Genomic DNA, 15,972 nt, shown 5'->3' on the forward strand with positions numbered 1-15,972 from the left:
GGTAACCTTTAAAACATCCATTGTCAATCCTTATAGATGCTTGAAGCCAAAAACACGAACATGAACTCGAAGATGACTCCCTTCCTTGAACTTTTCATCCAGCTTGCAGACTTCCTCATCAACCACATCAGATATCTGTGACCCACAAAAGAAGAATCTTTACATTTTCAGCCTGGGTTGTAACAACAACACCAGAAGGATCTTTAAATATGAACCAATCACAATAAACGAAGGCAATGCCTTCATCAGTATATTAAGAAAAGCAAGAGAGGAAAGAATTCAAAATTAATGCATGAATTGGTATGTAAATGTTATATCTACTTTTACAATTGATGCAATATTTGAATGTGGACCATCATTTATATGATCTGGAATACACGAAGGGTGCAGCAGTCAGACAGTAATGACGGTTGTAGAGTGAATATGGGTGCAGAAATCTTGGGTTTTATCTATTGACGTAAAAGAGCAAACTTGGCATTATTGATGATGAGATGAAGCCTCAAATCACAGAAGGTGCCCCTGTTTACAACCAGATATAATAATGTCACACGAACATTATTATATCTAATACTCACTTATCACGGTTTGCAGCAGCTTTGTTTCTGACTTCTTGTATTTTATCCTTGCTATTCAAGAGGGCCAAAATGGTTTCAACCTTCTTTCGCACGTTGATTCTCATATCCTTTCCATTAGGCTCAACATATTCAAAACCTGAGATTGACTTCACAAATAGGAGTAAATCAGGAAAACAAATACAATCAATGTCACTAGAATTGAAAACTGCAACAATTAGCAAAATATAAAAGACTCCTTACTGAGATTTGGATGTCATCAACTGCACATTCCGATCCATTCGCCACTAAATACTCTATTACAGTCAATGCCTGTGAGGGGGAGATGTTTCTCACAGTTGATATACAAGAGAAAAACTCTTGAAAAGAATGAAGTCTGAGAAAGGAATAAACGCTTTGAACTAGACCATTGCATTGATAAATATGGATATCATTCATTTTTCACACAAAAGAAAATTTTGGTTGTTGATAAAAGATAATGATAAAAATGGACATGCAAGACATGGAAAGTGGCACGAAAGAGTAGCCGTACCTTATAAACATGGCGCCAGTTTCGGCCAGTATCAGTCAATCTTGTCCAGAGTACATTCATAACCATCTGGCATTCAGTGCTGAACAGAAAAAATAAAATAAAAATGACAATAATTCATGTTCATAACATAAGCAGCATGTCATGCCTCCCAAGAGGAATGTAAAGCTACATGATTAAGCACATGATAGAATTCAAAGAACACAGAAGTTGGATATTACAATTTTTTGGTGGCCTGTGCAATTTCTGCTAAGGTAGACCCATGAGGACCCCAGGGTTCATTACTGGTTGCATCAAGAACCTGTCAAATGTAAAAATGCCCCCAAATGGGCCAGTCGGTATAGAACAAAGTAACCAAGTGCAACACCACCAAACTTCAAAAGTTTTAGATTTGCTGCGCATGAAAGTCCACCATACCTTCACTAATGCAAGTTCTGAAACCACATTTGAGCAGTGATGACATTCCACACATCTAACACTCTTAAAAACTCCTGAAAAGGTCTATGGACCCACATCTAATACCTAAGCTGACAACAAACGACTTGACAGTGAATGTGGAACATTGTAATGTTTGAAGAAGAAACAAAGTTGGATGATTGCGAGCAAGTTGTAGTTTGGATCTTTGGGGTGGGCAAATTTGTGGGATGGTTTGCTTCTGGTCAGGAGTGTGGTTGGAGAAAGGGGTGGTGAAGATGGAAGAAGATCAGACCAGTGAGTTTGCCTGAGGACTAGTTACAGTCGTCTCACCAACAATTTACACCGGGCTCGAGTTGGGTTGCCCGTGGGATTTTATTTTCCAGAGCAACGCATCATTTTCAGGTGCGTATGCTGCAGAACCCATGGAAGTCCTTATATTGGGGGTTGTTGCATCTGCAGGTACAGGCAGCTCAATCTCCACATTTGTAGCTGTGCTGTATAATGAAGCAGAGCAAAATCAGAAGAGTAACAAATCAAAATTCCCCTATTAACACTAAGAAGAAACAGTGTCCAACAACAAAAAACCATTGGCCAGTGACAATATAAATGCACCTGCGCTCCTTGAACTGACTCCTCGCCTTTACCATGATCTCTACACAAAATAACAGCAACCGATGTAATAAACGGATAGACAATAAGCAAATGATTGGAAGCACTATGAAATCAAATCGCAGTTAGTATTCCACTAATGAGGAAAGGAACTCACCTGCAACACTCCCAGTGGTAAAGGGTGTTCTTAGCCATAGTGTTTTGTAGGGTCCCTCCAATCTAAAGCTGCTTTTCTTTAAAGCAATCTTTGATTTAGTATTGTTTTAGTTTTATGAATACCCTTATTCCATTTGAAACGTAACAAGGGCATATGATATCATGAGGTGTGTTAATTCCACACGCATGCAAATCCATAGACATCCACACAGAAGCACAGGTGCAAGTATGAAACACATCTTTGGGCTGAGCTTTCAATAAGGTTGGAAATAATGCTTATACCTTCTGCCTGAAAAATATCAGACAAGTTCACACTTAAGGTGGGCCACAATGTACAAGTTAAATTGACAGTTAAAAAAATGTCTATCCATTCATTTGTTTTGATATTCTGTGGCCCACCTGAGGTGTGAAGTGGCCTTATTTTTATGCCAGACATGCAATCTGAACAAAGTACCTCATCTGATGGAAAGATCAGATATCACACATGTCACATTGTGACACGTGGGCCTGTGTATGGTCCCCACAGGCTGTGGAATTAGCAAACCTCAGATATCATGTATGAATGAATTGGAAAAAGCTTTAGTTTTAATACATACAACAAATTTGTAACCAAATGATCCATACTCATGAAATTAGCTCCAAGAGCATGCAACAAACCTCAAATTCAGGTCTAAATAGGATTCTACAAAAATCATCAAACCGTCAACATTTTGGAGACCTGTGATTACATCCCAGCTCACTAGCAGGAAAGATGCTACAGGGAACAGATGGCAAAACTCTAGTACATAAAACACAGAAGACTCTAGAACGATGGTAAACAATGTTCTAGTGGATGAAACCTCCAAGTCACAGGAAAAATGCCCGCAGAATCTTGTTAATCACTATTGATATCCTTCCTGTTAGGATACATTGTTCCATCTTCCTTTTAGATTTGAGCATAAATAGCTAATGTAACATGAATGGAGTACTAATGGTCATGCTATATACCTCTTGTGCAGTGGTCTTCTGTGAGGATCGACGGTCAGAAGACTGGAAATCAACTGCTTCATGAATGAAGAGATGGTCTTCCAAGTCTGTTCATCAAAGCTGAAGTCACCCTGTGCGGAAACCATTTCCCATAAAAAATAGAAATGCAAGGAAGTATACCAGCACTGAGTGTGAAATCATTTCACACGACAAATCGTTTCTACGTATTATCAAGCAACATAGAAAAATCCCTAATTAGGGTTTCAACATAGTAAATCCCTAATTAGGGTTTCAACATTGTAAATCACTAAGGTTTTGATGAAATCTAGACTCTTATCTGTTTCAAATCTTCATCAAAATCACTAAGGGCGTGTTTGGATGCCTGTAACTTTTCTAAAATGTAACAAAGTTACAGGTGACTTTGTTACAATTGGTGTTTGGGGGAGGAAAGTCATAGGTAACTTCCTCTCAACTTGTGACTTTCTTACAGGAGAAAGAAGCGAAAATCTTATAGGCACTTGAGTCGTTTTTCAAGTTACCTGTATCTTTGGTACAGGTAACTGTTGGAAATTTTGAAATGAAAATCGTTGGGAAGAATTGCACCCGCATTGAAGGAGCGTACCTACCTTCTCAGACAGAGTGAAGGCCTCCGTTTCCCTCTCTCAGTCTCGTTCTCCCTCTCCCAGTCTCCTTCTCCCTCTCCGATCCAGCTTCAGCAGGGTTAGAAAACCCCTTTCTCTCTCTCTCTCTGTTTTGTTTTCCTTTCCCTTTTTTTTTCATCAGGGTTTGACGGAGGCAATTTGGCTAGAGGCGTGGGTAATGTCCGATGGTCTGTGGGGTCCACCATCTTGTATTTGTTTTATCCATGCCATCCATTCATGATTTTGGATTGTTTTAGGGCTTGATTCAAAAAATGAGGCATATCTAAATCTCAGGTGGACCACACCACACAAAATAGTAATGATTGAAAGTCCACCATTAAAAAACTCGCTCCTTGGGCCACTGTAATGTTTGTTTCACATCCAACCTGTTGATTAGGTCAGAAAGACCTGGATGAAGGGAATAAAATAAATATCGGTTTGATCCAAAACATCAGTGGCCTACCGAAAGTATTTAATGGTGGGCCTTCAATCAACATTATTTCCAGTGATTTGGTCCACCTGCGATTTTGATGTACCTTATTTTTGGGTTAATTTCTTAAAATGATCTAGAATAATGGATAGATGGTGTGGATAAAACAAATACATCATAGTGGGGCCCACATTCCATTGTTCATTTTGTATAAGTGGGGCTTGTTGGTCAGTGCAACTTGTCCCCGTATAGGTCCCAAATCTGTTTTCACGTATGGTTTTTTAAACACTCCCAATTTCTATTTGCATTAAGATTCCTGCACGTCCTCATGTGTTTTGAAATTGAGTGCCCAGTGCATTGTTAACATATTTATTTTCAAACTGTCCCAAGTTCCATTTGCATCTGGATTCTTGCATGTTATCAAATGGTGAGAAATCGAGGGCACATCGAAGTGTTAAGATTTTTGGTTTTAAATAGTCCCTTGATATTGGTCCATTTTAATAATGTCCTACTTTGAGATTTTAACTACTGATGCAGAATTTGGTGGAAGCAGCTACCTATGCTTGTGATTTCTCTTTAATTGATCCTTGCCAACAAAAGTGACTTCGGTGGGAAATTTTTGCTTGGATATCTTACCTCAAGTTTTTTTTTCTATATTACACGCATTTTGAAGAGGTGAGCCCACTTTTATTACCCACCTGTTGATTTGTTTAGCTTAAGAATCAACTAAACTATTCATTTACATGGGCTTGATAAAATAGAATAATTTTATCCAATCTTTTTTACGTGTAAGTTTGATTTTTCAACGATTCTCTATTTCAAGCTCTAATTAGTGTGAATATAGAACTTTTTACTTGTAATAAAGTTACAAGTTATCTAAACACAAAAAGTAAGTTATCTGTAAGTAAGTTACAACTTATATCTAAACAGGATTACTTGTAACTTACTTACACCTGTAAGTAAGTTACATGTAACTTTCTTACAACTTAAAAAAGTTATAGGCATCCAAACAGACCCTAAGGTTGAAATTGATCTCTGCATCGACTCACCTGAACTTAATGACGGCTTGATCGTAAGCCTTGAAATTAGGGTGGTTTGCCCAAATGAAAATTTCGGAAAACCAGTCTAAAAACAGGGGCCTTCTTCCAAAATGACAGCAGAGAGAGAAGATAGAGTCAGGGGCTGGTAGAAGGAGAGAGATGTGGAGTTGCAGAGAGAGAGAGAGAGAGAGTCGGGGGTAGGAAGAAGGAGAGAGTCGCGCGGGAGCTAAGAACGAAATGAGGGTAGGCCATGAGGGTAGGCCTGTAACGTCTCGAAAAAATCCATACAAAGACTCAAGTTTCACCTCAGGCAGAAATCACTCAGGACCAAATCCTTTAGAAATTAGGCGAGAATTAGCTAGTGTTAAACTAAAGTACCTGTGAAATTAGCATTCATCACTTTAAATATGATCTGCAAGACCCAAAACGTGCAGAATCATTACCGCTACATTACCTTAAAACTTAGGATCAATCTCTAATCCCAGTTGCTCTCGGGAGCACACCGAAACTCCGTATCGGACCTGGACCACGCGTCGAAAGTCTGATTACTACAAAACCATATGGTTATCACTGCCTTGCTGGACTTGACTACCACCTCGGAAATCAAGTCCTAATAGTATCTAGAAACGCACAACTTTAGCTCGGAGCAAAGTGTGTGAGAAACGCGAATACCTTTAGAAAGAGAACTGAAACTTAGTGAATTGAGTCGTCTCACTTGCGGGCCAAATCTAAGGATTTAGATCGTCAAAATCTGACTCAATTACACCCTCGGATCAGAAAAAATTTTCAACCCATGTTAGTGCACTTGTGACCCTGATCGAGTACCGATGACCGTTGAATTGAAACTGGTCCGCCGCGGTCGATCTGTAAATCCGATCAGACCGAAAACTTAGCCTGACTTACATCCAATGTTAGGGAACTTAAGTCCGATCGCATGCAGAAAATGAGCTTCCAGAAGTGTTCCGTTGAGTCGAAACAGATGTGTTTTGGTTATAACATAAGTATACTATGGCCCTGGGGCCATAGAGCTCACGTTTGAGCCTATATAAGGGCCTTAAACCCTCTCTTTCCCTTCACATACGAATTTGCAAACCCGAGAGAGAGAAGAAAGAGAAAAGAGAAGGAAAGAGAGAGGAAGAGAGAGAGAGTGTGTGAGAGATTGTTCTCGGGACTCAATCTCGTTGTTCCACATGCTTAGCTACCACTACCGTATCGCTATTCCGGCGATTTTGATTCCATTTTCGGATAATAAATCTTAACCCTAATCTGTTTTAGGGATTCAAATAGGGTATGTGATGAAATAGATAACCTATTTCATACTATAGGTTGTCGTTGTGTCGTAGACGAAGGCAGAGTGTTCAAACTGAATCTGTTACGAGTTTACCGGCGAAAGGTATGGACTATAAACACATAGGTTATGGTTTTCAAGGCTTTCAATGTCGGTTAATGATTTATAACCGACCGGGTTGCCGTTTCACATGTTAGATACGCTGTTTTCCTCGCTTTACAGTTATATATGAACTATGTTGAATATAGGTTATTCCATGTGTAGGTTGAAATGGCGGGATATGTCAGAAATTTGGTTTTGTGCTTGTCATGATTATTCACCATGAACATATGATTATTGAATACGTGACAACTGAGTTGTACCGTGTAGGTTGAAGTGTGTAGTCTAAGTGTTTGTGAAAATGATTGAATGAGTATGGAATTTGAATCCCTGCTTGCCATGATTATCCGTCGTGGATATATGCGTGTTGTATTTGTGACAACTTCTTAGTGAAAGGATTTGCCCTAATACATGTTGTGATCAACATACGTCACGTATGTTGATGTGTGTAGTCTAAGTGTTTGTGAAAATGTCTAGATGAGTAAATATTTAGTAAAGTGTATGCTATATAGGTGTTGAGGTGAGATTCTAACTACCTTAGCTATGTGTTAATATCCCTTCATGTAACTTAGATTAAATTTGTATGATTTAGCATGAAACGCAATTGTGCAAAGTATGTTTACCTTGTATTTTGTGAAATGTACAATTGGTTACGTTACTTGAATTAATTGTTTAACTTTGATATGCCTACCACATGTGTTATCTTGTTATATTTACATGCGTTTGGGACTACTACATAGTCCAGGCTATCGATAACAGTTCCCGAGCGAGTGGTTGAGTTAGCTTCGCTACAACAGATGTGTTCGAGGAATCCGAGTCGTACGGAGTTTGTCGACAGTGGTTAAGCCACACGGAGTGCTTACGCACTTCATGTCGATAATCTCGACGTACGCTCGTACCAGTCGAGCTCGTCAAGTAACCCGATTGACCCGATGTATGTTCACCATATATGAACGCTATTGCTTGAACCTAAGGTACCAAACTCACCAGTGAAAACCCCATTAACCTTGGTACCTCGATCTGCTAAGACTCATGAGCTAGACATGGTGGTATGGGACACCGTGGTTGAGCTGTCGGCCTACGCTGGAGCGACAAGCCTCCCCATAGTGACCAGTGAGCAACACCGCCTCGTGAGTCGAATACGGTGGTATGAGACACTGTATTCGAGCTGTTGGCCTACACTGATCAGGTGACGAGCCCTTTGTAGTGACCTCGAGCATACTCTGAAATTGTGTTGAGGCGACGAGCCTTTCCATAACAACTAGAGTATAAACTAGGCCTACACTGATTAGGTGACGAGTCCTTTGTAGCAACCTAGAACCGCAATATCGTATGAGACTAGCTAGGACTGACGACCCTAGAATGGATCATTTTTTGAGAAATGATACAAGGGAGGTACCTTAGCTTCCCAAAACTGCTGCATAAATAAATCTAATTAAGTATTGGCTAACATGAGCATGCACCGCATTGCATGTGCTTTGGTGAGGAAGAGCACTTTCGGGTGGTTGCCATACACGTCGTAAGATGAAGACGCTGAGGGAGTGCAGGCAAGGGCATGCATCATTATCGCATATCATTCTTGCATTAATAAGAGTATGTAGGACATGTTTGCTGTATTGCTTTATCATTACTGCTTGATTGAATTGATAACATGTTAATCTTTGCTTTATAGTTTCACTGAGTTGATCACTCACTACCACGTTGTGGGACGGTGTTTTAAACACCAACCAGACTCTGTCTTAGCTGCAGGTGATGACAATGCCTACGAGGCGGAGCCAGACTTCGAGGATGACGAGGAGGCGTTCTCCTACATGCAGTTTTCAGGCGGGTTTATGTGAGTTGTGTGCTGATCGACGAGGATTTCTGGGATGTTGACTAGATGCCCTTGCACTGTTGTTCTATATTTTAGGACACACTTGTATATTCATTTTGATCACTTTCGGAGTATATATGTATATGGTTAACCTGGTGACATTTTCACACTCTGGAGATCTACAACAACTTATACGTTATATTTATCAATCACAGTCTTCCGCTTGTGTAAATTTATTCGTCTCTGGAGTGTGATATGTTGTTTGGCTTAATCCCATTCATCTTTAATTCACTAACACGGACAACATTAAATCATCATTATCTATGTTGCATAAGTGATGCGTTAGAACTCGGGAATTGAGTCTATGCTCGACCCCCGATTTTCAGGGTGTTACAAGGCCGGTAGGGTTTTTTTTTTTTTTTTTTAAAATATACAGTAAGATATCCGTTGGGTAGGTCTTACATAGCGCCGATGAAAGAGGAATGCAAATGCCGTTTTTACCTCTTTTTGTTGCAGTGGGTTGGTAAAATTAAAGGCATTTAGGTTTGGCAATCGAACATTCTATAAGGCTCTAAAAAAGAATCTAACCTAGAGATTAACCTAAAGATTGCACCAGAATCAACCTAAAGAAAGCCGCCCATGACTGTGATCGGTTAATAAAAATATTTGTAGGATGCGACTGAAAATAAAGACATCCCTGTTCCGGGGTGGAATTTGCAATGAACAAAATGCATGAACAACCTCAACTAGATCAAGAATCCTTAGTTCAAAGGACATCACTAATCTTTCATTCCCTGTTCTTTCTTTCGGGTAAGAAAACACGCTGGTTATTAGAGGGACTAATTGCAATTGGAATTTAACTCAATAATGTGTATATTAGAACAGTAATAAACAATCCATTATACGATTTGATGGTTACCAAATGAAGATTAAAATACTACATGTATGTCCACATACTCTAGGCCTTGTCTGACTGCATTGAAAAAATGATATTAACTGTAATTATGTACTAGAAGTCATATGTAAATTATGGGTTTTAGAGATTATTTTTTATCCTTGTCAAAATCTCTAACTGTTAACTAAAATGAGATAAACTCACTTTTCAGTGGCAACAGGTCGGTGGTAATCGATCTGATACTTTGTCCATACGACCCTGAAAATGTAATATGAACCATCCACAACAAAAAGAAAATAAGAAAAAGAAAAAGAGAGACCCATATCTCACATGATATGTTATATTTTGATATTTTGGAAGAATGATTTAAATTGAGAAATGATCAGATACAACCAGAAGTGCTGTTGGTAACTTGTTGCAAACCAATTCTTTTTCACCATCTTGACATCTTGGTGGAAAATCCATACCATTAAATTTGTTGGCCCCACCATGAAGATTACCAGTCACAAAATTAAGGCTAGTGGGCCACACCTATATACTGAGGCAGACCATGGGTATTCCATTATTTCCAGTGGTGTGAGCTACCTGATGAGCCAAACCCCCTGACTTTTGTGCCAGTTGATGTTCATGGTGGGATCTACCATTTGAACGGTATGGATTTCCTACATGGGTCATGTTGGTAGGAAAGATTTGCTTGGACTGAAGTTATGGTACTATCAACTGTACCCGATCTGTTCTCTATGGAATACCCGTTTTCCATCCATGAACCTAAAAATTAGGCCAATCCATGACCTAGGTTGGCCACGCCACAGCCTAAAATTTGGTGTGGTTTAGACATCTGCACTTGGTGGGGCCCTTGCCTGTCAGCAACCACGTACGCCCACCGCCCTAGCACGGTGCCCTCCGAGGTATGATCCCCAATCAAGGATTGTACGTCACCTTACAACCCTTTCTGAAAAAGGAAGTGTGTGGTAGCGTACGATCAGTTGTAGGTTATCATTCCTCTCTCTTTATAACATATGAAGGCTGTCACTGGTGATATGCTGGGTCGACTGAGGTTTCCTAACTTTCTCTATTGAGGCCCAGCCCAGGCCAGGGTCCATGCCCCTTTTTTGGCCGTTGAGAGCTGTGTATTCGATGAATTTCGGGTTTGAAGGTGGGCCTCTCCAAATAAAGGGCCTGGATAAGGGACGACCGGTCCTCGATCCGATCCAAACACAGCCACTGACAGCCTACTTGTGATTGGACTCGAATTTCCACTGATGCTGCAATCGCGTCTTGAGGATCTCTCCCTCTCTCTCTCTCAGGTACGGAAGAGACTCTCGGAGAAGAGGCGAAAATTTTGAATTGAATTTCTACCGTTGAAAATTGCTGGAGGGCCATAGAAGTTTTGTATCAATCTTATATTTATGTTTTCCCTTCGTCAATGTCTTTATGATCTTATGAAGAGGTTGGATGATAAATTAACATCACTAAGGGGCTTAAAAAGGTTTCAACAGCGGAAATCATTATTCCCACTGTTTCATTGGCATGATCCCTTGATCTTTGGATATGCTTTAATTTTGGACTCAACCCCTTAAATTACAGGGAAAAATGGGTGGACCGCGTGGATAAACCACGTACATTCAAGGTGGTCTCAACAAAGTTTACTCGTACAAGAAGAGCCTGTTGAGTAACTCAGTAGGCAATCTGATTTCTCGCGAGGACGCTCGGACGTTTTATTACGGACGCGGATTTGCGAAAGACTTTCACAGGAAGTTCCTGCGCAGGTAACTCAGGTGGGGCCCACTGTCATGTTTGTGAGAAATCCTCCCGTCTATCCATTTTGTAAGTTCATTTTAGAACATGATGCCAAAAATGAACCGTTTACAAAGCTCAAGTGAGCCGAAAATATGATAATTGAACGTCCACAGTAAAAATATTCGTGGGTCAAAAGTGTTTTGAATCATGTTAATATTTGTGACTTCAGTTCATCCCATTAGGAATGAAGTTATTAACGGTATGGATGACACGTAAACATCACCGTCGAACCCAGGTAGGTTTCAACGGTAGGAATTTTTCTAAACACATTTTCCTTTAGTACGGCCCACTTGAGTTTTGGATACGGTTCATTTTCGTACCATGTCCTGGAATTAACTCACAAAACGGAAGGTGAGGATTTCTCACAAACATCACAGTGGACCCCACCTGGGTTCCCAGCGCAGGAACTTCCTGCGAAATGCTTTCGCAGGAAATCCGCGTCCGAGGTTTACGACGCGGCTGCGGAAAACACGGAAACGGATTGGCTACTCCCCTGCCACCAGCCCCGTGGCTGATAGTCGGTGCTATGTGATGTATGTGTTTCATCCATTCTGTTCATCCATTTTTAAAGATCATTTTAGGCTTAAAACCAAAAATTTCGAGGTATATAAATCTCAGGTGGTCCGCACCACATGAAAACAATAGCGATTGGATATCCACCATTAAAATCCTCCTAAGTCCCACTGTACTGTTTATTTGATATCCAATCTGTTGATTAGGTCATAAAGGCCTAGATGAAGGGATAAAATTAAAAATCATCTTGATCCAAAGCTTTTATGGCCTCCAAAATGTTTTTAATGGTCGACGCTCATTTAACACTGTTTCCTGTAATGTGGTCCATTGAGATTGGGATATAGTTCGTTTTTGGTCTCTTATTGTAAAATGATCTGTCAAAATAGATTGACAGCATGGATGAAACACATACATCATGGTGGGGCCACAAAGCACCGACCACCAGCCATTGGCTGGTGTCAGGGAGTAGCCAGTACGTTCCTGGAAAACACGGGGGCGGATGCATACGCACGAAATCGGATTGCGTACCGAGTTACTCAATACGCTCTTATCGTACTGAGTAAACTCATTTGGGCCCACCTTGAATGTATGTGGTCTATCGAGGCCGTCAATCCGTTTTTTCATCTAACTTAAGGGGTGAAGCCCAAAATTGAAGCATATCCAAAGATCAAGTGGATCATACCACTGGAAACAGTGGGGATAATGATTTCCACCGTTGAAGCCTTTCTAGGCCACTTAATGATGTTTATTTGTCATCCAACCGGTTCATAAGATAATAAAGACATTGATTAAGGGAAAACACAAATATAAGATTGATCCAAAACTTCTATGGCCCTCGATCATTTTTCAACGGTAGACGTTCAATTCAAAAATTTCGCTCCCTTTTCCGAGAGTCACTTCCGTATCTGAGAGAGAGAGGGAGAGATCCTCAAAACGCGATCGCAGCATCTCTCCAAAGCCCTCACTACTCTCTCTCACACACCACACACACTCTCTCTCTCTATATATATATGTCTCTCTCTCTCTCTCTCAACCCTACGTCCATACCTTTCCGTCTCTCTCTCTCAACCCTACGTCCTTACCTTTCCGTTTTCGGTGACGTGAATTTGGACGGCTGAGATGGAACGAGATGGATTAATCGTCGCGGCCGACCCACCGGCTGCCGTTTGGAGCAGCTGGATGTTGCTAGACTGCACCGGGGAGGGCACTATCCTGGATGTAGACAAATATGATATCATGCACCGGGTCCAGATCCATGCTCGGGATCTTCGGATGCTCGATCCGTTGCTTTCGTATCCTTCGACAATTCTCGGCCGAGAGGGGGCCATTGTTCTCAATCTGGAGGTGAATTTTCATCCTCTTTTTTTGAATGTTCGTGATTTTGAGGTTTTTTATTCGAATTTGTTTTGATTTTGTTTGGTTGTGTTTGGATGTTACAAAATTGCTATCAGCATATAAAGGCCATAATCACTGCAGAAGAGGTACGCCATCTTAATCTTTTAATTTTTTTTCCTAATATACTCCTATCTTAGTTGGATTTTCTTGAGATTGTAATTTTGATTCGTTAGAGAAGGTTAATCTCTGCATTTTCCTTTTTGTGTCCTGGATTCGAAGTATTAGCTAGAGAAAAAGGATAAGTTCTGATCAGAACTGCTTGCAAGGTTTTAAATTGTTGTATTGGGTATCGTATCGTTCACCACCTACACGCCCTTATTGGCTCTATTGGGCTGTTTCGGGCTGATATGGGCTGATGCAGCTGTATTGTTCATGGGCGATACTGGTGCGATATGTACCAGTTTCTGGTGATACTTGAAACCTTGACTACTCAATTTACGTTTCCATTTGGTAAGTGTTTGGAGGAGGATATTCAGTTGTAAGTTACTTACAACTTGTAAGTCACTTACAGACAAAACTGGGTGATAAGTCACAGGCCAACGTTCTGATTTTTCAAAAAAGAGGAGAAGAGGGGGGAAAACACACCTATTGAAGTAGCTCCAGCACCATTAATGTCGGATTTATGTCAGCTCTCCAACTTCCACCCATCTCTACCTCTCTGCAATCAGCGCTGTGGTGCTCTCTCTCTCTCTCTCTCTCTCTCTCTCCCCTTACTCCACAATCGGCGCTGCGTTTTTATTTTCCTTTTGAATTTGAGCGGGCTGCAATTGCGGCGCCCGAAACTTCAGTGAGACCATGACAGTGTGGCCCACCTTGACATATATGTTTTGTGTATCCACGCCATCCATCAATTTTTCCCACTCATTTTCGTGGATGGGCCTAAAAATGAAGCAGATCCAAATCTTATGTGGACCACACCACAGGAAATAGTGGTGATTGAATACCACTACAAAACTTCCTAGAACTTATTGTAATGTTTATTTGTCACCCAACCTGTTGATAAAGTCACACAGACTCGGATGAAGGGAAAACAAAAATATCAGCTTGATCTAAAATTTTGTGGCCCACAAGAAGTTTTAATTGGTGGGCGTTCAATCACCACTGTTTCCTGTGGTGTGGCCCACTGAGATTCAGCTCTTCGTCATTTTTGGGCCATGCCTTAAAATGAGCCGGCAAAACTGATGGATGACTTCGATGTACAAAACATACATCAAGGTGAGCCCTATGGTCACAGCCTCACTGAATCCAAAATGATGATTTGAACCATTCATGATCTCTCAGTCTTTCTCAGTGCATTTGCATCATGTGGTATGATTACTTTAATTTTTGTTAGCTTTTTGTGTTTTTGGGTGGTTCATTGAGCAATTACTACCCATTCGATTAGCATAAGTTGACCGTGGTCCATTCATTGTGGGGTACAAGTGATTGGTGAAAAAGATTGGACTATGGTTCCATTCTAATTGATGGACTTTCATCAATTGAATGTAGACCATTGCTCTTCTTTCTTTCTTCTTCTTCTTTTTTAAATTTTATTTTCTTTAACTATTTGATTTCTTCACTGCTGATTGGACCATTAGGATTGTTTGATTGCTGAACTTGTTCAACTGTGGCACTTTCACGATAGAGCCGAAAGGATGGAGGTTACATAGAATGCAACAATGCTCGAATATAGAGCAGTACATGAGTCGAGCCGAGTCAAGCTTGACCCAGCTCAGCTCAACTTGGTCAGCAGGCTACCCCAGCTTGAACTCAACTAGGTTCAGTCTTTGAGCCTAATTGGCCAGCTCGGCTCAGCTCGGGCCAGCTTGAGCTCGATCTTTGGATTTGAGTTCGAGTATATATATATATGTGTGTGTGTGTGTGTGTGTGTGTGTGTGGGAAAAGGTACTATGCGCTCGACCTCATGAGTCCATCCCATGAGGTCGAGCTGTGTGGGCCCCATCGTGATGCGTTTTGAACATCTAACCCATCAGTCAGATGCACCATTCCATCGTGGGCCTAGGTCTCAAAAATCAAGTCAATCTGTGACTTGTGTGGGCCACACCACATACAGAAGTGGGGAGGGGCCGTGCACCATTAAAACATTCATAATCAGTTTTTTAGGCCCATCGAGATGTGGTTTGCAAATCCAGCCCATCCATTATGTGTGTCCCACTTGCATGAGGGTTCAGACCAAGTTTCAGCAGCATTCAAAACTCAGGTGGGCCCCACCAAGTGCTTTTATATGTTTTAACGGTGTTTCACATGATTTTAGATGGTATGGCCCACCTGAGTTCCGTATATGGCTGATTTTTGGGATATCCCATAATTTAGAGGGTACCCATCAAATGCACAGTGTTGATGGTCGACACGCATCAAGGTGGGGCCCACACAGCTCGACCTCATGGGAGCTAATCGTGAGGTCGAGTGCATAGTACCTTTTCCCTATATATATATATATATATATGGGAAATGGTACTATAAGGTCGAGCGCATATAACCATAATATAAGGTGGAGTCGTGTCTTAGTCCGAACCATTGGATGATAAATTTTCAAAATATATAGCAGAGATGCCATCCCCAAAAAAGGGCAAAACCAGATAAATCGGCGTTATACAATCTTGGGGTGCATTGTCTTCACCAATTATGTGGTCCTCCATGATATATGTGTTATATCCATACCGTCTATCTATTTTGAGATATCATTTGAGGGCTTGACCATAAAATCGAGGCAGATCCAAACCTCAAGTAGACAACGACACATAAAGCAATGGGGACAATGATGCCCACTGTTGAAACCTTTCTATGGCCCATCATGATGTTTATTTTA

At 40.8% G+C, this 15,972-nt stretch overlaps 2 protein-coding genes and 1 long non-coding RNA gene across 3 annotated transcripts in view; 1 reads left to right on the forward strand and 2 right to left on the reverse strand.

Annotated features, from left to right (window-relative positions):
- Positions 1–449: 449 nt before the first annotated feature.
- Positions 450–3,395, reverse strand: LOC131233755 (clathrin interactor EPSIN 1-like). Its single transcript, XM_058230543.1, has 5 exons — positions 3,271–3,395; positions 1,105–1,183; positions 816–884; positions 576–721; positions 450–519 (listed from the first exon to the last, which is right to left on the reverse strand). The coding sequence occupies exons 1-5, from the start codon at positions 3,393–3,395 to the stop codon at positions 450–452; spliced, it is 489 nt and encodes a 162-aa protein (XP_058086526.1).
- On the reverse strand, positions 1,911–2,176 carry LOC131233131 (uncharacterized). Its single transcript, XR_009165098.1, has 2 exons — positions 2,131–2,176; positions 1,911–2,012 (listed from the first exon to the last, which is right to left on the reverse strand). It is a non-coding gene; the product is annotated as an uncharacterized LOC131233131 (long non-coding RNA).
- A 9,492-nt stretch (positions 3,396–12,887) lies between the features above and the next one.
- Positions 12,888–15,972, forward strand: part of LOC131233756 (magnesium transporter MRS2-2-like) — a 43,710-nt gene continuing 40,625 nt past the window's right edge. Inside the window, exons 1-2 of the mRNA XM_058230544.1 lie at positions 12,888–13,112; positions 13,220–13,249. Of these exons, the coding sequence (XP_058086527.1) occupies positions 12,888–13,112; positions 13,220–13,249 (255 nt within the window). The remainder of the gene's footprint in view (positions 13,113–13,219; positions 13,250–15,972) is intronic.

Source organism: Magnolia sinica, chromosome 18 (assembly GCF_029962835.1).
Source record: "Magnolia sinica isolate HGM2019 chromosome 18, MsV1, whole genome shotgun sequence".
Taxonomy (NCBI): domain Eukaryota; kingdom Viridiplantae; phylum Streptophyta; class Magnoliopsida; order Magnoliales; family Magnoliaceae; genus Magnolia; species Magnolia sinica.